The sequence below is a fragment of the Musca autumnalis genome, unplaced genomic scaffold, assembly GCF_047663935.1.
Source record: "Musca autumnalis isolate F117 unplaced genomic scaffold, ASM4766393v1 scaffold_1, whole genome shotgun sequence".
NCBI lineage: Eukaryota > Metazoa > Arthropoda > Insecta > Diptera > Muscidae > Musca > Musca autumnalis.
The window spans coordinates 61,487,943-61,510,309 of NW_027411644.1; the positions used below are offsets into that span (position 1 = coordinate 61,487,943).

The 22,367-nt window shown below is 39.1% G+C and overlaps 1 protein-coding gene across 10 annotated transcripts in view; it reads right to left on the reverse strand.

Annotated features, from left to right (window-relative positions):
- gpp (DOT1 like histone lysine methyltransferase grappa) overlaps positions 1-22,367 on the reverse strand; it is a 215,274-nt gene that overhangs the window by 4,658 nt on the left and 188,249 nt on the right. For 4 of the 10 annotated variants that reach the window (XM_073977223.1, XM_073977231.1, XM_073977243.1 and 1 more), the window contains 3 exons: positions 17,508-21,956; positions 11,954-12,247; positions 11,040-11,867 (listed from right to left, as the gene is read on the reverse strand). In XM_073977223.1, coding sequence (XP_073833324.1) covers positions 11,040-11,867; positions 11,954-12,247; positions 17,508-21,956 — 5,571 coding nt within the window. Of the gene's footprint in view, positions 1-4,657; positions 5,142-10,358; positions 10,508-11,039; positions 11,868-11,953; positions 12,248-17,507; positions 21,957-22,367 lie in introns of those variants that run through there. The other 6 variants (XM_073977276.1, XM_073977286.1, XM_073977296.1 and 3 more) reach the window with 5 other exon arrangements.

Sequence of the window (22,367 nt, forward strand, 5' to 3'; positions counted from 1 at the left end):
TACACACGTACTGCTCTTGTATCATGCGAGAAGTGGAGGAGGTGGAATTTCAATCCCATTGCACCAGTCTGTCTACTACAGACCTATTTCGCATGAACTTGACTGCGGTGACTTCTACTTGGAGTGAATGGGGGTAGCGGTCAAGTGTGCAACCGTCGTAACGGAACTGCTGAGTCTGTCTACTATGCCGATTAACAGCTGCGTTTTTCGCCTGACATCAGGCCCCTGTGAGGGTCGAGATTTTAATACGCAGGAAACCCTAGGAAATGACAAGATAGGCATAGCGCTGGCCGAGCAAATATATAGCTACGAATATTGCTTTGTGACACTCCCATCAGGATTAGAGGACATTACCATAGTTCGCCCGACATTTCCATTGTGTCACCTGGTCTAATGAATGACGTGACTCGGCAACCGTCATTTCCCTTGAGTCGAACCATCTCCCTATTGTCATCTCTATCAATGGACCTTCCGATTTCACAACCTCTGAAAGCCGAGCTTTGTTTAACCATCGGAAAGCCAATTAGCAAGGATTGAGAGAATTCACAAACCAACCAACTTAGAGAACTGCCCAACTCCTCTAATGTTCTGGTAGCCGAGATGAATTTCCTAGATAACACCACTGCTGCAGCTGCGGCTAGTCTTAGGAGATGACCTAAGAAATGACTAGAGAGGCATAGCGCTGGCCGAACAAATATATAGCTACAAATATTGCACTGTGACACTCCCATCAGGATTAGAGGAGAACACCATAGTTCGCACGACATATCCAGGGTTGTCACCTGGTCTAATGAATGATGTGACTCGGCAACCGTCATTTCCCTTGAGTCGGACCACCTCCCTAGTTTGTCATCTCTATCAATGGACCGTCCGATTTCATAACCTTTGAAAGCCGGGCTTTGCTTAACCATCGGAAAGCCAATAAGCAAGGATTGAGAGAATTTACAAACCAAACAACTTAGAGAACTATCCAACTCCTCTAATGTTCAGGTAGCCGAGATGAATTCCTAGATAACATCACTGCTCCAGCTGCTCGGCATATTCCTGTTTGTCGTATACCTAGAGAATGAGCTTCGTCGTACGAATTCTAGCGACCCCTGAGCCAAAAACTGAAATGGAAGTCAAAATAAATTCGTCGGTTAGCACAAACGGAACAGACTACAAGATCGGAAGTACTGCAACATTGGAAACGGTACAGGGTGCTCTTGAATCAAATTTAAATGGAAGGTGCTTACACCTGGGAAGTTTTTGTGGATTCTGAAACTACAATGTTCATAGATGAGAAAAATAAAAAAAAACAAAAAAAAAAAAAAAAAATCGCCGGAGCGCTTTTTAAATAAATGGCGATTCAAGTTGACATTTTTAGGGGTTGTTTTGGTTTTTGCGATTTTGCTTGGAAACCGCAAGTCCTATCAAACTGCGAATAAAGAAAATGTTATAGCTATCAAAATTCTCTACAAGATTGACCTTAATGATATTTTCGTAGGTTTTACAACTTTTGAGATATAGAAGTTGAAATTGGGACAGTTCAAACCCAATTCAATTCTGTATCGACTCCTTATAAAACAATGTCATGACTGCAATTTTCCAACTTAAACTTATATATCTAAAAAAATGGCACAACATAGGAAAAATTACATAAGCCAATCTTGTAGAGAATTTTCACAGCTATAAGATTTTCTCAGGTCCCATGCCGATAAGACTTGCCGTATTCAAGCAAAATCGCGAAACCCTAGCAAAAAAATCTAAAAATGTAAACTGAGCTTCTTTATCTCAAAAATTTTACAGCCTGAGAAGAAATCATAAACGTCAATCCTGTAGAGAATTTTCACATCTACAACATTTTCTTTAGCTCCATTTCGATTGGTCTTGCGGTTTCAAAGCAAAATCGGGAAAACCTAAAAAACACCTAAAAATGTGAATTTTGACCGCGATTTATTTAAAAATCTCTACATCGATTTTTTCTTGTTTTGGGATTTTTCTCATCTATGAACATTGCTGTTTCAGAATTCACAAAAACTTCCCCTGTGTAAGCGGTTTTCATTAAAAGTTAGTTAAGGCGCACCCTTCATGACATTGTTTTATAAGGGGGCGATACAGTCAGTGCATTGTCCCAGTTTGAACTTCAATATCTCAAAAATGGTAAAATCTACGAAAATACCGTATAGGTCAATCTTATACAGAATTTTGACAGCTACAACATTTTCTTTAGCTCCATTTTGATAGGACTTGCGGTTTCTGAGCAAAATCGTGAAAACCTAAACAACCCCTAAAAATGTCAACTTGAATCGCGATTTATTTAAAAAGCGCTCCTGCGATTTTTTTTTTTGTTTTTTGATTTTTCTCATCTATGAACATTGTAGTTTCAGAATTCGCAAAAACTTCCCAGGTGTAAGCACCTTCTATTTAAATTTGATTCAAGAGCACCGTGGGTAGTAATAAATTGTGGACAACGTTGAGACGTTATCGAATCCTGTTTTAAAATGATGAACGGACCTATGTCATGTTTAGCGGCGTGGTTGTGACAACAAATCGGAAGTGGTGCGCGGGTTATTTAAGCCGACAATTTATTGGGCACCCACATAGCGATCGGGCAGAGACAAGTGTTCTACGTTGTTTGAGATCTCTTCCAGCCGATGAAGAATCACCACAGTTTACGATGGATGATGTTGCAGATTTTGCCAAAAGCGCTTGGACCTTATCGTTAGCCACCGTAGTAGTTCCTGAAGCCTGGAAGTGGGTAGAGTTCTTCCAAAGCAAGTTTTTTTTGTGGAAAGTGGGTTTCTAGGAGGTCTTCTAATAAAAAACTGGCTTTTTTAGAAAGCGGGCTTCAAAGGAGGCCTTCTTATAGAAAGCAGGCTTCTAACGAGACTTTCTTATAGAAAGAGGGTTTCTAAGGAGGACGGACATCTAACAGAAAGCAGTTTTTATAGAAAGCGGCTTAAGGGGGATTTGTAATAGAAAGAGGCTTTTCAATAGAAAGCGGGCCTTCAAGGAGGATTTTTTTATTGAAATCTGTATTCTGGGAAGGCTTTCTAATAGAAACAAGTCTTTCTTATAGAAAACGGGATTCTAAGTAGGGTTTTTCTCATAGAGTTCGGGCTTCTAAGAAGACTTTCTGATAAGAAGTCTTCAAAGGTGACGCATTAACGGCACCACAGACCAGTGATGGTAGCATTGGACCTGGCTATAGCATATGATACGGTCGGTCGTGCTAAACTGTTCGAGGATTTTCGAGAATACTCCCCTCCGGAGTAGTTTGAAATGATGGGAATTCAGAAACAAGTATCACGTAGAGGGATTTCCCAAGAAGAGGTGATATATCCCGAACTGTTTAACTCTCAACCGACGGCTTTGAGATCATTATGTATGGTAAGTATGTATTACAATAGGGTGTCAGGGCCTACCTACAGGAAGACTTCTTTGGGAGGCCTTATGTATAAAGGAGACTCCTCTGGGATATTTTCTATCTATAGAAGATCCCTTTTGGAGATCATCTATACAAGGGAGGTCTTCTATGTATAGAAAGCCCGTTTGGGAGGTATTCTATTTATAGAAGGTTTCTATGTGAGATTTTTTTCTCATGGAAGACTTCTTTGGGAGGTCTTCTGATTCTAGAAGATTCCTTTGGGATATTTTCTATCTATAGAAGACCCCTTTTGGAGATCTTCTATACATAGACGACCTTTTTGTGAGGTTCTTTGGGATATTTTCTATCTATAGAAGACCCCTTTTGGAGATCATCTATACAAGCCGACCCTTTTGGGAGGTCTTCTATGTATAGAAAGCCCGTTTGTCAGGCAAAATACCTTTTTCTTTCATGTTGTTGAGTTCTTTCAAGTGAGGAATATAAAAAAAAATATTCGCCTCTAAATCAAGAGCTAGAAGTCACATTCGATAGTTTATATAAGTCGTCCACGATAAGATGAGATGTAGGAACAAGGTCCTCATCAAGCCCTTAACCGGCAGCACTTGGTGAGCAGATAAAGCAACCTTACTATCCACACACAAGGTAAGCTATGCCCCGTTAGTATGGCTTGTAGAATATACGCAATGGAAAAACCAGCCGGAATGGACCCTGAGGACCGCTGCGTCGACGCAACATGATGTCGATGTAGTATCTGCTTTGGTGCTATAGGCAGCAAAACCATTCAAATCACCATCTAGTGGATAGGTACCTTCGCCGCCTGGGCATGTCAGGAAAGATCTTCATAATCTAGTGAGGGAGAGAGGTCCAACGATACAAAAGTGAACCTCTAGATCAACAAGCACATCAAATGATTTGAGTGGTATTCCTACTGATGCTGAGTAACTGGGGGCTATAACCCCAATCTATCTGTCGAAATTAATGTCAGAGTAGCACAGAAAAAACAAGGGGGAAGTCTTTTCTACTCTCGGTTTCTAAAAAACAGAGGTTATGTTAAAACATAACATTAAAAATAAACAAATATATAAAAAATATAATAAATATTAATTAACATGCTCAAAAACATAACATACAATTAGTATACAAACAATAAAACAATATTTAAAACTATAAATAAACAAAAAAAGCATAAAATAATTTAATAAATACAAATCAAAAATTAAAATTAAATTTTAAATTAAAAAAAAAACTTACCTCACAAATTAAAAATTAACAAAAAACATTTAAAAATTTTGTTTTACGGATTATATATAAATAAAATATTTCTTGTTATTACATATTTTTTTTTTTTTTGAAAATACATAAACATTAATTTTTTAACTTTGTACTAATTTATGTCTTTTTTTCTGGTTGCTATTTTGATTGAATAAATTTTAAAAAAACATTTCGATATAACAATTTTAGTCTTTTGTGGTACTACTATCGGCGACAATAATTCCAATTGAAGGAACATGATTCCTATTGTTGTTGTTGGGATTTTGGTGGTGACGGTTGTAAAAATTGCTAGTATGGTTATGGTGGGATGGAGGATATTGTGTTGGTGGTTGATCAGTCATACTACGTCTATAATCATAAATTCCTAAATCTCTTGAACTATTACTAGATGCCGAAGCAGTAGCTGTTGTCGTTGTTGTAATAATTGTGCTGGCGGTGGTAGTATTACTATTCATGACAGTCGTTGTGGTAGTAGAACAAGTAGTATCCAATTTTAAAACTGTTCAAAAGAAGAATAAGAAAGAAAAAAAAAAAACACAAATCAAAGAAGAGGAAACAGACAAACAACGTAATGACAAATTTTGAAATTTGTTTCAAATTTTTAATGTAATTTTTTTGGTAATGATTTGTTTAATCATGGAAGAGGAAAAATTTGTGTCTTGTTTTGATTTGATTAGTGTTTGTTTGTTGTGTAATAACAAAGAGCAAGAGATAGATTTAGATGAAGTTTTATTTACATGAAGTGGGGTTAGGTTGAAGTTTAAGAAATATGAAAACCAATTTGTTGAAATGATTGTATGAACAAATGATAGGGAGTCGTACAATTTACAAACGTTGTTTTGATTTGGAAAAATGAAATAAGAGGATAATTTGGATTGTTTAATTTTTGTTGGGTTATGCCAATATTGGGGGAAAATTGTTTAAACTTAAATTTTTTAAAATTTATTGGGCCATTATTACATGTTGCCTTTTACTATTGGATGGATTAAAAATCGCAAAATAAACAAATTTGGAGGACTTCAAGATATATTTTACACATTAATATTCAATGCTAAGAAGGTCCTCCTTCAAATTTAATGATCACTTTTAATTTTAAGTTAACCGGAGCCCTATAAATATGTTCGAAAAATCCAATAAATAACAAAAGAAGACTTGTAATAATGGGGGATTGTCTGGTTCTAGAACTGCAAGAATATTTTTTTTTAATATTTTTTCGAAATCTTGAAGGAAAAATTGTTTTCGTAGTAAAAACTTGTAAATTCTTGCATGTTCAGGCACAGCCTTTTAAATGTAATAACCATTACCAGTTTTAATGATTTTTTTTTTTTTTAATTTTTTACATAAAACGGTTTGTCTGTTTCTCAAGTTCTCAAAATGATGGGTTATCACCACTTTAAGTATTCTGGCTTTTCTATGTTTATGTTTTTTATGTATAGTTTTACAAAAACAAGTATTATAAAGTGAGGTGTTTTAAAAGTGAGGTTATGTCCAAAATTCTATATTCCTATTCCTATCTTAAAAATTAATAGTAAATATTTTTTTTTTATAAATTTTCCTTACAATTTCAATATCTATTTCTATAATAATAAATATAATCCATACGTATTGATTTTTCGACTCATTTTTCAAAAAATGTTCAAAAATGTGAGATTAGAATTGAATTATGGGCAAAAGGTCTTCTATCTAAAGAAGTCATCTTTTAATATAACACTTCTTTGAGAGGTCTTCTATATGCAGTGACCCTTTCAGAAAGTCTGCTATCTAAAGAATATCCCTTTGAGAAGTCATATTTTAATAGAACACTTCTTTGAGAGGTCTTCTATCTACAGAAGACTCCTTCAAAAAGTCTTATATCTATTTGATATCCCTTTGGGACGTCTTTTAGCTATAGGCCACTTATTTGGAAGGTCTTTTATCTTTAGAAAACACCCCAAAAAGGGTCATGCATCTATAAAAACCCCTTAGGGAGCTTTTACATATATATAAAAGACATCTCTGGGAGGCCTTCTGTCCATAGAAAACCCCTAATAGAGATCTTCCATCCAAAGAGGGAAATATGCTATTTATAGAAGACTTCTGTGGGAGGTCTTTTCCTTATGGAAGACTTCTTTGGGAGGTCTTCTGTATAATGGAGACTCTTTTGGGATATTTTCTATCTATAGAAAATCCCTTTTGGAGACGACCCTTTTGGGAGGTCTTCTATGTATAGAAAGCCCGTTTGGGAGGTATTCTATTTATAGAAGGTTTCTTTGTGAAATCTTTCGCTCATGGAAGACTTCTTTGGGAGGTTTTCTGTATAAAGGAGACTCCTCTGGGATATTTTCTATCTATAGAATGTCCCTTTTGAAGATCATCTATACAAGACGACCCTTTTGGGAGGTCTTCTATGTATAGAAAGCCCGTTTGGGAGATATTCTATTTATAGAAGGTTTCTTTGTGAGATCTTTTGCTCATGGGAGACTTTTTTGGGAGGTCTTTTCTTTATAGAAGATTCCTTTTGGATATTTTCTATCTATAGAAGACACCTTTTGGAGATCTTCTATCCATAGACGACCTTTTTGTGAGGTCCTTTGAGATATTTTCTATCTATAGAAGCCCCTTTTGGAGATCTTCTATCCATAGACGATCCTTTTGTGATGTCTTCTTTCTATGGAAGATCCCTTTGGGGGGACTTCTATGTATATAATACCTTCTTGGGAGTTATTGTAACTGTAGAATATGAGGTTTTATGGGTATAAAAGACTCTTTTAGGAGGTATTCTAGGTATAGGGGACCCCTTTAGGAGGACCCCTTGGGAGCTCTTCCTTGTGTAAAACACCCCTTCCCCTCTGTAGAATATCCCTTTTTGAGGTTATAAAAGACCTCTTTGACATTTGACATTTTGTTTTCATAGAAGATCTTTTTGAGAGGTCTTCTATCTATAGAAAATCGGTTTGGGATGTGTCCTCTTTCTATGGAAGACATGTTTGTCTATAGAAAACCCCTAATAGAGATATTCCATCCAAAGTGGGAAATATTCTATTTATAGAAGACTTCTGTGGGAGGTCTTTTGCTTATGGAAGACTTCTTTGGGAGGTCTTCTGTATAAAGGAGACTCCTTTGGGATATTTTCTATCTATATAAGATCCCTTTTGGAGGTCATCTATACAAGACGACCCTTTTGGGAGGACTTCTATGTATAGGAAGCCCGTTTGGGAGGTATTCTATTTATAGAAGGTTTCTTTGTGAGATCTTGTGCTTATGGAAGACTTCTTTGGGAGGTCTTCTATTTATAGATTACTTTGGGATATTTTCTATCTATATAAGATCCCTTTTGGAGGTCATCTATACAAGACGACCCTTTTGGGAGGACTTCTATGTATAGAAAGCCCGTTTGGGAGGCATTCTATTTATAGAAGGTTTCTTTGTGAGATCTTTTGCTTCTTTTGGAGGTCTTCTATTTATAGAAGATTCCTTTGGGTATTTTCTATCAATATAAGACCACTTTTGGAAATCTTCTGACCCTTTTGTGATGTCTTCTTTCTATAGAAGATCCCTTTGGGGGGCTTCTATGTATATAATACCTTCTTGGGAGTTATTGTATCTGTAGAATATGAGGTTTTATGGGTATAAAAGACTCCTTTAGGAGGTATTCTAGGTATAGGCGACCCCTTTAGGAGGACATTTTTCATAGAAGACACCTTGGGAGCTCTTCTTTGTGTAAAACACCCTTTCAAATTGCCTTTTATCTTGAGGTTATAAAAGACCTCTTTGACATTTGACATTTTATTCCATAGAAGATCTTTTTGGGAGGTCTTCTATCTATAGAAAATCCGTTTGGGATGTGTCTTCTATCTATGGAGCACAAGTTTGGAAGGTATTCTATTTATTGAAGACTTCTTTGGGAGGTGTTTTGCTTTTAGAAGACTTCTTTGGGGGATCTTCTGTTTGTAGAAGACTCCTTTGGGATGTTTTCTATCTATAGAATACCTCTTGTGGGGATCTTATACAGATGGTTGACCCTTTTCAGTGGTCTTCTATAGAAGGCCCCTTTGAGATGTATTCTCTCCATAGACGATCCCTTTTGGGAGGTCTTCCATCTATTGAAGATCCTTTTGGGAGGTATTTTGCTTACAGAAGACTTCTTTGGGGGTCTCATGTTTATAGAAGATTCCGTTGGGATGTTTTCTATCTATAGACTACCTCTTGTGTGGATCTTATATCCATGGCTGAACCTTTTGAGTGGTCTTCTATCTATAGAAGACCCCTTTGGGATGTATTCTCTCCATAGACGACCCCTTTTTGGGGTCTTACATCTATTGAAGATCTCTTTGGGAGACAGTCTATAGAATACCTTTTTGCTAGTTATTGTATCTGTAAAATACCCCTTTACGAGGACTTATAGGTATAGTAGACTCCTTTAGGAGGTATAATATGTATAGAACACCCCATTTATGACCCCATAGAAGACCCCTGGTTAGCTTTACCCTTCTGTTAATCTATTTTTTTTTTTTTAATGGAACATCTAGGGGCCACGTAAAGCGGTTAAAATAAAAAAAACATACACACGCGCTCTACAAGATAATACCCATGGATACTCGTGGAAGCGGATCTATGCATTTACGTTAAATATCCTTGTCGCGTATGAACAAGCCTTATGCCGACATCTTTGCATTAGCTAAGCCGTCGTACCACCGCGAAAGGGAAAGCCAAGATTCAAGTGGAATAACCTTACGATGGCTGAAATAGTTTTTCTTTTTAGAAAGTACTGTTATTAATCCCCCATATGTTTTTGAATATATTAATAACCTCAGAACATAACCTCACTTTTAAAATACCCTTTATGAAAGTAAGATTATGAGCCATTTTAGAAAGTCTGTTATTTACCCACCATATACTTCATTCCATTGAAAATACCATAGATCTCAGGACATAACCTCACTTTAAAAGTACTCTTTTAGAAAGTAAGGTTATGTCTACATTGCAAAAATAAAAATACTAATACTACCCACACAGCTTTCTTAGTTAAGGATACATAGAATGAATCAGAGACAATAGGATATTTAATGTCTCAAAGGTGCAGTCCTGTGTTTCTTTACTTTTGTAAGTGGTAAAAGTGTAACAAAAGTGAGGTGTTCAAATAACAATTGTAATGGAATTTGGTGTAAGGGCAATATTCAGATAGGTAGATCACTTATATTGTCCATGTTCTCGAAAAATAAGTCATTCTACGTCAGCACATCTCTTTGTGAGTCGCATCCCCTTTGTTATCCTTAAAAACACTTAACATTTAGATTTTGACAACAATGGACAACAACAACATCAACACAAATACAATTAACATAAAAAGAAAACATAAAAAATAAAACAAAAATTATCAAATTTTTTGCTGAGGTTTTTCTTTTTGTTTGATTTCTATTAATGAAACAAAATAAAAGTTATATATAAGAAAAAACTATTTTGCTAAGGGTGGTGGTTGTTTAAACATAAAATTTGTATAAAAAATAAAAATTTTGTAACAACAAATAATGAAAATTTTGTATAAAATTTTTTTTTGAGGTTAAGAAAAAGTAGTTCAAAATAAAAACAAGATGTTATAAAAAAATTGGTGATAAATTGTTGTAACATTGCTATCGGTCTAAATTTATGAAATATATAGTATATGTAAGTTGTGATATATAGTATATATGATTTGTATATATATTGAAAACAAGTAAAGATTTTGAAGTTATTGTCATTTTTGTTTTTGATTATTCGCCACAATATTTGTCGTCGCTATTGGGAGAAGAAGAAGAACAATGAGGATCATGTTCAGCGGCAAAGGGATTTAGGTCATTTGTTGGCGTTATGGTTGTTCTTCTTTTGGTTACAGCTAAATTATAGGCTCTGGTGGGAGAGGGGGGAGAAGGTGAGGTTGATGATGAGAAAGTTTGTGATTGTTCTTCGGGTGCGGATGAAGAAGATGATGAGGATAATGCTGAGGATAATGATGCTGTAGATGATGTTGGTAATGGCATGGGTGATGGTGGTGTTAGTTGATCATGGGTAGTGGAATTGATATTATCTGTATTACTGTTATTGTTATTGCTATTAGCATATTGTATAATCTTAGAGCTATATGTTGTGGGGGTGGTGGTGGAGGATGATGAACTTATTTCATGAGTATTATTTGGATTATAATGACTATTTTCGTCTGGATGATGATGATGTTTGCTAGTAGTAGTGAATGAGGTTGTGGTAGTAATAGAATCTTTGGAAGTATTATTGTTAGTTTGTGTAGTGTAATTTGTTGTACTGTGTTGTTGTTGTTGGTGTGGTTTATTAGTTAAGGTGCTTTGTGATTGCTGATGGTGTTCGTGTTGCTGAAAGCTTTCTTGTTGTTGTTGTGAGTTGGAATTATTAGAAAAGTCAAGCTTACCATCATCTGCGGCACGACCTCCCACAACAGGATTGGCATTTGTTAATGCTGCTGCAGCAGAGGTAGTATTGCTTGTTGTGGAGTTATGTGATAAATGTTGCTGGTTGTGGTGGTGGTGGTTGTGGTGATGGTGGTGTTGTTGTTGTTGATGATGACTGTTGTGAATATTATTGTTGTTGTTGCTACTGTTGTTCATTGTGGAGGAAGTATGATGTTGCATTTGCAGCTGTTGTTGGCTATGATGTTGATGCATTTGATGGTTATTGTTGTTATTTTGGAGTTGTTGCTGATTATGATGCTGCTGTTGTTGATAATGACCATGTTGTTTATTGTTATGCTGGTGGTGATGATGATGATGCTGTTGTTGTTGCTGATGATGATGATGGCTATTATTAACAGTTGGTCTACCATTGCTGGCCGATGATGATGTCGCTGCTGATGAAGTCATTGATCGTACATCATCACCGCCCATTATTGAATTAATTTCAGGACTCATAAGTAAAGGTTCCACACTTAATTTATTACCACGTCTATGTGAAGAAGACGAGGAAGATGGTGAATGCTGGGTATAACCACCACCATGATGGCCACCAGCATGTTGCTGTTGGTGGTGATGATGATGCTGCTGCTGCTGTTGCTGCTGATGATGATTAAGACCACCATTTGTATTTGCATAAGGATTACCAGATGAACCCACTGGTCCCTGCTGTTGATGGTGTTGCTGCTGTTGATTGTGATTTCCAATATGTGTTTGGTCATTGGAATAGTGTGGTATTTTTGAAGGTCTTGGATGATGATTGGTCATGGGTGAAGTACGTTTTACACCAACTGGAAAATAGAAACGGATCATATTAAGTTTTCGTATCGTTTAAGAATGTCGTAGAAAATATAATTTTTTATATTTTAGAACTTACGTTCCACCTTCATGGGAGTTCCATTGTGTTGTTGATGATGCTGCTGCTGCTGCTGATGATGATGGTGGCTATTATGGTTTGTAGATGTTGGCTGTTGACCATAGGCATTGTTGTTGTTGGCATAATGATGCATTTGATTATGATTGACATTGTTGTGTTCATTATTGTTGACATTAGTGCCGCTGCCGCCACTACCGCCACCACCACTTGTAGATGAAGCAGCTGCTGCCCGTTTTTGTCTTTCCTCATGTTCCTCACGAAATTTACGTGAAGCCATCAATGATGCAGCTAAACCTGAAAATATATTTATCTAAAATTATCAAATCCTCCAAAGATAATCAAAAAGTTTCACGAAAAATTAAGGTTAAGGTCTTCCATAGACCCTTTCTGAAAGATAAGATGCTTCTTTAGACCCTTTTTGAAAGAAAGGGTTCTTCGGTAGACCCTTTCTGAAAGAAAGAGTGCTTCTATAGACCCTTTTTGAACGAAAGTGTGACACTTTCTGAAAGAAAGGGTGCTTCTATACACACCTTCTGAAAGAAAGTGTGCTCCTATAGACCCTTTCTGAAACAAAGGGTGCTTCTATAGAAACTTTCCGAAACAAAGGGTTCTTCTATAGACCCTTTCTGAAACAAAGGGTTCTTCTATAGAACCTTTGTGAAATAAAGGGTGCTTCTATAGACCCTTTCTGCAACAAAGGGTGCTTCTATAGACCTTTTCTGAAACAAAGGGTGCTTCTATAGACCCTTTCTGAAACAAAGGCTGCTTCTATAGACCCTTTCTGAAACAAAGGGTGCTTCTATAGACCCTTTCTGAAACAAAGGATGCTTCTATAGACCCTTTCTGAAACAAAGGGTGCTTCTATAGACCCTTTCTGAAACAAAGGGTGCTTCTATAGACCCTTTCTGAAACAAAGGGTGCTTCTATAGACCCTTTCTGAAACAAAGGGTGCTTATATAGACCCTTTCTGAAACAAAGGGTGCTTCTATAGACCCTTTCTGAAACAAAGGGTGCTTCTATAGACCCTTTCTGAAACAAAGTGTGCTCCTATAGACCCTTTCTGAAACAAAGGGTGCTAATATAGACCCTTTCTGAAACAAAGGGTGCTAATATAGACCCTTTCTGAAACAAAGGGTGCTAATATAGACCCTTTCTGAAACAAAGGGTGCTAATATAGACCCTTTTTAAAAGAAAGGGTGCTTCTATACACACTTTCTGAAACAAAGAGTGCTTCTATAGACCCTTTCTGAAACAAAGGGTGTTTCTATAGACCCTTTCTGAAACAAAGGGTGCTTCTATAGACCCTTTCTGAAACAAAGGGTGCTTCTATAGACCCTTTCTGAAACAAAGGGTGCTTCTATAGACCCTTTCTGAAACAAAGGGTGCTTCTATAGACCCTTTCTGAAACAAAGGGTGCTTCTATATACCCTTTCTGAAACAAAGGGTGCTTCTATAGACCCTTTCTGAAACAAAGGGTGCTTCTATAGACCCTTTCTGAAACAAAGGGTGCTTCTATAGACCCTTTCTGAAACAAAGGGTGCTTCTATAGACCCTTTCTGAAACAAAGGGTGCTTCTATAGACCCTTTCTGAAACAAAGGGTGCTTCTATAGACCCTTTCTGAAACAAAGGGTGCTTCTATAGACCCTTTCTGAAACAAAGGGTGCTTCTATAGACCCTTTCTGAAACAAAGGGTGCTTCTATAGACCCTTTCTGAAACAAAGGGTGCTTCTATAGACCCTTTCTGAAACAAAGGGTGCTTCTATAGACCCTTTCTGAAACAAAGGGTGCTAATATAGACCCTTTTTAAAAGAAAGGGTGCTTCTATACACACCTTCTGAAACAAAGTGTGCTCCTATAGACCCTTTCTGAAACAAAGGGTGCTAATATAGACCCTTTCTGAAACAAAGGGTGCTTCTGTACACACTTTCTGAAACAAAGGGTGCTAATATAGACCCTTTTTAAAAGAAAGGGTGCTTCTGTACACACTTTCTGAAACAAAGGGTGCTTCTATAGACCCTTTCTGAAACAAAGGGTGCTTCTATAGACCCTTTCAGAAACAAAGGGTGCTTCTATAGACCCTACCTTTCTGAAACAAAGGGTGCTTCTATAGACCCTACCTTTCTGAAACAAAGGGTGCTTCTATAAACCCTACCTTTCTGAAACAAAGGGTGCTTCTATAGACCCTACCTTTCTGAAACAAAGGGTGCTTCTATAGATCCTACCTTTCTGAAACAAAGGGTGCTTCTATAGACCCTTTCTGAAACAAAGGGTGCTTCTATAGACCCTTTCTGAAACAAAGGGTGCTTCTATAGACCCTTTCTGAAACAAAGGGTGCTTCTATATACCCTTTCTGAAACAAAGGGTGCTTCTATAGACCCTTTCTGAAACAAAGGGTGCTTCTATAGACCCTTTCTGAAACAAAGGGTGCTTCTATAGACCCTTTCTGAAACAAAGGGTGCTTCTATAGACCCTTTCTGAAACAAAGGGTGCTTCTATAGACCCTTTCTGAAACAAAGGGTGCTTCTATAGACCCTTTCTGAAACAAAGGGTGCTTCTATAGACCCTTTCTGAAACAAAGGGTGCTTCTATAGACCCTTTCTGAAACAAAGGGTGCTTCTATAGACCCTTTCTGAAACAAAGGGTGCTTCTATAGACCCTTTCTGAAACAAAGGGTGCTTCTATAGACCCTTTCTGAAACAAAGGGTGCTAATATAGACCCTTTTCTGAAACAAAGGGTGCTTCTATAGACCCTTTTCTGAAACAAAGGGTGCTTCTATAGACCCTTTTCTGAAACAAAGGGTGCTTCTATAGACCCTTTCTGAAACAAAGGGTGCTTCTATAGACCCTTTCTGAAACAAAGGGTGCTTCTATAGACCCTTTCTGAAACAAAGGGTGCTTATATAGACCCTTTCTGAAACAAAGGGTGCTTCTATAGACCCTTTCTGAAACAAAGGGTGCTAATATAGACCCTTTTCTGAAACAAAGGGTGCTTCTATAGACCCTTTTCTGAAACAAAGGGTGCTTCTATAGACCCTTTTCTGAAACAAAGGGTGCTTCTATAGACCCTTTATGAAACAAAGGCTGCTTCTATAGACCCTTTCTGAAACAAAGGGCGCTTCTATAGACCCTTTCTGAAACAAAGGGTGCTTCTATAGACCCTTTTCTGAAACAAAGGGTGCTTCTATAGACCCTTTTCTGAAACAAAGGGTGCTTCTATAGACCCTTTCTGAAACAAAGGCTGCTTCTATAGACCCTTTCTGAAACAAAGGGCGCTTCTATAGACCCTTTCTGAAACAAAGGGTGCTTCTATAGACCCTTTCTGAAACAAAGGGTGCTTCTACAGACCCTTTCTGAAACAAAGGGTGCTTCTATAGACCCTTTCTGAAACAAAGGGTGCTTCTGTAGACCCTTTCTGAAACAAAGGGTGCTTCTGTAGACCCTTTCTGAAACAAAGGGTGCTTCTATAGACCCTTTTTGAAAGAAAGGGTGCTTCTATAGACCCTTTTTGAAAGAAATGGTGCTTCTATAGACCCTTTTTGAAAGAAATGGTGCTTCTATAGACCCTTTTTGAAAGAAATGGTGCTTCTATAGACCCTTTTTGAAAGAAAGGGTGCTTCTATAGACCCTTTTTGAAAGAAAGGGTGCTTCTATAGACCCTTTTTGAAAGAAAGGGTGCTTCTATAGACCCTTTTTGAAAGAAAGGGTGCTTCTATAGACCCTTTTTGAAAGAAAGGGTGCTTCTATAGACCCTTTTTGAAAGAAAGGGTGCTTCTATAGACCCTTTTTGAAAGAAAGGGTGCTTCTATAGACCCTTTTTGAAAGAAAGGGTGCTTCTATAGACCCTTTTTGAAAGAAAGGGTGCTTCTATAGACCCTTTTTGAAAGAAAGGGTGCTTCTATAGACCCTTTTTGAAAGAAAGGGTGCTTCTATAGACCCTTTTTGAAAGAAAGGGTGCTTCTATAGACCCTTTTTGAAAGAAAGGGTGCTTCTATAGACCCTTTTTGAAAGAAAGGGTGCTTCTATAGACCCTTTTTGAAAGAAAGGGTGCTTCTATAGACCCTTTTTGAAAGAAAGGGTGCTTCTATAGACCCTTTTTGAAAGAAAGGGTGCTTCTATAGACCCTTTTTGAAAGAAAGGGTGCTTCTATAGACCCTTTTTGAAAGAAAGGGTGCTTCTATAGACCCTTTTTGAAAGAAAGGGTGCTTCTATAGACCCTTTTTGAAAGAAAGGGTGCTTCTATAGACCCTTTTTGAAAGAAAGGGTGCTTCTATAGACCCTTTTTGAAAGAAAGGGTGCTTCTATAGACCCTTTTTGAAAGAAAGGGTGCTTCTATAGACCCTTTTTGAAAGAAAGGGTGCTTCTATAGACCCTTTTTGAAAGAAAGGGTGCTTCTATAGACCCTTTTTGAAAGAAAGGGTGCTTCTATAGACCCTTTTTGAAAGAAAGGGTGCTTCTATAGACCCTTTTTGAAAGAAAGGGTGCTTCTATAGACCCTTTTTGAAAGAAAGGGTGCTTCTATAGACCCTTTTTGAAAGAAAGGGTGCTTCTATAGACCCTTTTTGAAAGAAAGGGTGCTTCTATAGACCCTTTTTGAAAGAAAGGGTGCTTCTATAGACCCTTTTTGAAAGAAAGGGTGCTTCTATAGACCCTTTTTGAAAGAAAGGGTGCTTCTATAGACCCTTTTTGAAAGAAAGGGTGCTTCTATAGACCCTTTTTGAAAGAAAGGGTGCTTCTATAGACCCTTTTTGAAAGAAAGGGTGCTTCTATAGACCCTTTTTGAAAGAAAGGGTGCTTCTATAGACCCTTTTTGAAAGAAAGGGTGCTTCTATAGACCCTTTTTGAAAGAAAGGGTGCTTCTATAGACCCTTTTTGAAAGAAAGGGTGCTTCTATAGACCCTTTTTGAAAGAAAGGGTGCTTCTATAGACCCTTTTTGAAAGAAAGGGTGCTTCTATAGACCCTTTTTGAAAGAAAGGGTGCTTCTATAGACCCTTTTTGAAAGAAAGGGTGCTTCTATAGACCCTTTTTGAAAGAAAGGGTGCTTCTATAGACCCTTTTTGAAAGAAAGGGTGCTTCTATAGACCCTTTTTGAAAGAAAGGGTGCTTCGATAGACCCTTTTTGAAAGAAAGGGTGCTTCTATAGACCCTTTTTGAAAGAAAGGGTGCTTCTATAGACCCTTTTTGAAAGAAAGGGTGCTTCTATAGACCCTTTTTGAAAGAAAGGGTGCTTCTATAGACCCTTTTTGAAAGAAAGGGTGCTTCTATAGACCCTTTTTGAAAGAAAGGGTGCTTCTATAGACCCTTTTTTGAAAGAAAGGGTGCTTCTATAGACCCTTTTTGAAAGAAAGGGTGCTTCTATAGACCCTTTTTGAAAGAAAGGGTGCTTCTATAGACCCTTTTTGAAAGAAAGGGTGCTTCTTGTCTACAGAATTCCAAATTTGGATGCTGTTGTTTAAGTTTTTCCCCGCCATTACATACCCCCATTTGTCAACTTATTGCCACCACTAATAAGCTCCATAGGCCTTTAAGTTTTTTTTTTTTTTTTTCAAACATACCTTCTAGCGGAGGATTGGTGCCATTCATGCGATGATTGCTCCGATTTGAGTGTTTATCTTTGCTGGATTTGTGGGAATGAGACGATGATGATGACGACGAAGAAGAATGGTGCTGCTGTTGTTGTTCCTCTTGGAAATAGGCTTCAATACATGGTTTCATTTCGGCCCGGGGCAAGGCAACAGGTTGATAATCCCTACTGTTGCTGTTACCAGCAGACGAAGATGCCGCTGATGATGTATTCGAAGAGTTTACCATATTTGGGGGCATTTTGCTATTCGAAGATGTTGGTTGTTGATGATAGGACGAAGGATCTCTTTCACGGTTATTGTAATGTCTAGAAGACGTAGAAGCAGCAGACGAAGAGGAGTTGGTTGATGAAGACGCGACATTGGCACCACTAGGCATTGATGATGTATTGTTGTTATTCGTTCCACCACCACCCATTGATTTGTGTTGATATGCAACATTGGCCAATGTGGCTAAATTATGGGCATATGCGGATTTTCCTTCACCTCCGGTGTTATTTCTGGGTGATATATCAGCATAGCTGGGTGCAGAATTTGATGAGGGTTGGCCATCATCCATTATTTTAACGTGGACTCTTTCTGGCCTTTGGGCACAATTATTGACAATCATGCGTTCCCTTTCACGTTCTCGCTCTCTTTCACGTTCCCTCTCCCTTTCCCTTTCATTGGAACGATCCCGTTCACGTTGTAGATCATGATGACTACTGCCAAAAATGCTACGCTCCAAGAGATATGGATTACGTTCCCCGGATGCATTACCCACAGTGGACATATTGACGGCAGCATTGATTATGGATTGATGGGTTATTTCCAATGTCCTTTCAATTTCTCCATTCACCAAATCTCCAATGGTTTTGGAAGCCATACCACTACCGGAGCCTGGAGGCATGTGTTGGTTTAATTTCTCTTGGGATAGGTGTCTTCGCAAAGCCATTTTAGCCGGCGACACTTGGGTATAGTCGGGTTGTGATGAATTTGAACTTGGCCGGCTAGGAGGTTGTTGTGATGACGGCTGTTGCTGCTGCTGACCGCCACCATGATGTTGAGCTGCCGATTCTCGGCTATTACTTCTCTCCATGGACATTAAACGATCCCTTGTGGGGGGATAATATGATAAAGCCGAGTCCGAATTGGCTGAACTGGAACGTACCGGTTCATCGATTAACATTTCACGACTGCTTGAACGTTGTTGGTGACCCAAATGATTTTCCAAGGGTGGTTGTTTGAATTCCAATGGCATACTATTGTGGCCACTGGCGTTCAGCATTAATGGTTGTGTTTGCTGTTGTTGTTGGTGCTGCTGATGATGATGGTGGTGGAGATTTTGCTGCATATGATGATGATGTTGTTGCTGTTGTTGTTGTGCCATATATTGTTCATAACTGGCAGCACTAATGGAGCTACGTCTCCTTAACATATTACTATGCTCTGCAGCGGGATGCCCATAGGGATGATTACTGCTGGTGCTATTCACCAGATGATTCGCATGGGAATATTTTGAAGAGGATTTTGTTGAGGCTGAGGAATTCATAACACCGGAAGACGTTGTATTAAGGGGATGTAACATGGCCTTGGATGAAGCCGCCGAATTTGCCGGCCCTCCACCAGCTGCCGCAAATTTATTGTGAGTACCTGAGGCTGGTGGTGGTGGCAATGCCGTGTTAATGGGAGATATTGTGGTTGTGGCATTTAGGTGGGTCATACTATGCGTAGCCACATTGATAATGTTACTCAACGAATTGTTACTGTTTTGGGCATGCGGAGGAGGTGGTGGAGGATGCGGTACCGATGCATGCTTTTGTCGTTTCGCCGCCGTTGATTGTTGAATGGGAGTTATATCCACTTGTACTTGATTAACTTGTTGGGCCTTACGCTGTTCCTGATCTTCATTGAGGGCTGAGGTTATAATGCTCTTAAGGCGATCCTCGAAATTGGCCACTTTTGGTGACTCCTGAATGCTTACCACTGGAGCGGCTGTGTTAGGGATAGCGGAGGCGTGATTTTTACGCATGCCAGGCATTTCACATTTGGGTAAAATGCTGGACGTGGGTCCATTAAGCGAACGCATGGAATTGCTGTTGTTCATGTTCAGCGGATGTGGTGGATGTTCTCCAGAGTTCCTTTGTTTGGGAGCAGGCATAAGAGTGGCCGCCACATCTGCATGTTGTGGAGGATATTGACCTGACGAAGCATAACCCAAACTGGGTAAATGTTCATTACTGGCTGAGCGTTCATGTTTCTTGCGATAGGGTTTATCCTCCGGATGATGATGGGGTGGATGATTATGATGAGCATGATGAGGAGCAGGGTTTGAAGGATGTCCAGCAACACCATGGAGAAGATGCTGGGCCTGCTGTTGTGCCTGCATTTGATAATGGTGATTGTTAAGGGCCAAAGGTTGTTGCTGCTGGTGCGGCTGATGTTGCATATGTTGTTGCTGCTGCTGTTGCTTGGCCAGTTTGCCCGCCTCAATTTTACGTCCAGTTTCCAATATCTTTTGGGCCAAAACTTCGGGATTACTTTCTTCAATTTTACCCACATCTGGCACATCAGGCCATTCCTGGGAACGTGAACGATGATCACGATTCTTTCTACCCGACTTACCGCCGCTGGTGGTTTTGGTAACGGTGATTGACGGTTGAATCGTCGTTGTTGCATTATTTGGCACTAAAGAGGTAGAGGAGTTAGCAGAAGATGATGCAGACGCAGATGACGATGCATTGTTGGTTGGTACATGATTAATGGATATTGTCGTGGTATTTACATGGTTATGGGTGGTCAATTGCAAAGGTTGGTTTGAGGGAGAAATATCCATGGCAGAGGAAGATGAAGATCTACTACTGCTGCTGGCAGCTGGATTATTTGAGACAATAATATTGGTGCCTTGGGCCAATAGGGCAGCTGTGGCCCTACGTTCCTCGGCTGCCTTTTCTAGGCTCTTGGCTTCCTTTTCAATACTTGAAACTTGGGCCACCAATTTCTTGCGTTGGGCCAATGTATTGGCAATTTCTTTCAGTACCAGCTCATGGGCTGCTGCTTCTGACAATTCTCCAGCTCCGCCGCCGCTGCCACCAGGCACATCATGCAGTTTGGTCTTACCATTGGCTCCGTAGAGCATTTGATATTCGGGCAGGTGTTGTAAATGTTTCTTTAGCAGCCGCCGCTGTTCCATTTCACAGGCTGTGACTTGGCTTTGTATTTTCTTGGCCACGCCCTGTAGTTCCTTGTGGCGTCCCACAATTTCCTTTGCCTTGGCAATTAAATCATTGGGCGAGGAAACATTGATACCCAGTTCATTCATGCGCACCTTCAGCAAGGCCACACTATCATCGATTAGCACCTTTATTTGTTTGTCCAGTTGGGAGGCACGATTTTTAATGCGTTGCTTACGTTCCTGTTCCAATCGGATTTGCCTTTTGATATTGGGCACAAATGATTTGGATTTCATTTGTTCAATCATGGCCATATATTGGGAACGGAAAACATCAAGCAAAATCTGCAATGCATAGGGAGTGTCGTTCGGCTGGGCTGGTATATCCAATTCACGATGAGCCATATTATCGGTGAGCAGGGAGGTCAACTGCTGATCAACACAACCGGGGGCGGGTGGTAATTTTTTGCTCATGGCTTCTATGGAAGTGGAAAGTAGGGTTTGTTTGTGTAAAATTTCCAAGCCTGCAATGTTGGCACAACGTTTGCCACGTACAGCACCCTTCTTTAGGCGGCCCTTACGACCAGCTGTTCCACCAGTCGTCGAGCCCTTTGCACTACTGCCACCTGCAGAATTATTACCACCACCATCTTGATTGGAGGAATTATCCTTAGCAGCTGCTGCTGCCGCTTCTGCCCTTTCCTTGGCTGCAGCTTCCCTTTGAGCTGCTGCTGCCGCACTTTTACTTGCAATGGCCGCTTTACGTGTCAATTTCTTACGTTTCTTTTGTGTTGTTGTGCGCACAGTACGTGTGGTGGAAGAGGTGGTTGTTTGATTGTTATTCTCTTCTTCATCGGATTGTGAGCTTTTGCCACCCTTTGAACTGGCCCAATCGGACCAATTTTTTCGTGTAACCGGTCCACCGCTACCATTACTATTACCACCATTTGTTGTTGCAGCATCACCATCACTTTCAGTGGATGTTTCCATTTCAGCACTACCTTGTTGCTGGGCCTGCTGTTGTTGCTGCTGCTGGGCCTGCTGCTGCTGCCTTTGTTGCTGCTGTTGTTGCTGTCTGGTTTTTGTAGTACTGCTGGTGGTCGTTGTTGTTGTATTATTGCTATTGCTGTTCGAATTACTATTGCTGTTATCTTTGGCATGAGCAGCAGGAGAATTTGTACGAGCAGTTAGAGATGAATTGGAATTTTGTGAATTTGCCTGATTATTGGCCTCACGTTTGGCACGATCCCTTGTGGTACGTGTTGAACCACCTGCAATGAGAAGAGGGGGGAAGAAACAAAGAAAATTGATTTGAAATTAATATGGTTTTAATACAAAATGGCATGCCACCACATATGATAAACAATGTAAGAAGGGGGATGGAGGTTGGTTTGGGAATCCGTGTTAAGGCTGGAGGACAATTGTTAAATATTTTTTAAAAGGAAAGGAAAATATTTTGGATATTACTTTACTTATCCTTTCATGTAAAAAACAGGCTAAAACAAAGACACTAAAGGGCTTCCATCAACACCAAGCACACATGTCATGGCTATGGCTGCAAAATATCTTAAATATTGTGCTAATGTTCAGATTAGGAACTAAAATATTACCATATGTAGTCTATGCTGAGCTGCTGATCACAACGATTTCATTGGGAGAAACTCCATATTTGCCGTCATATG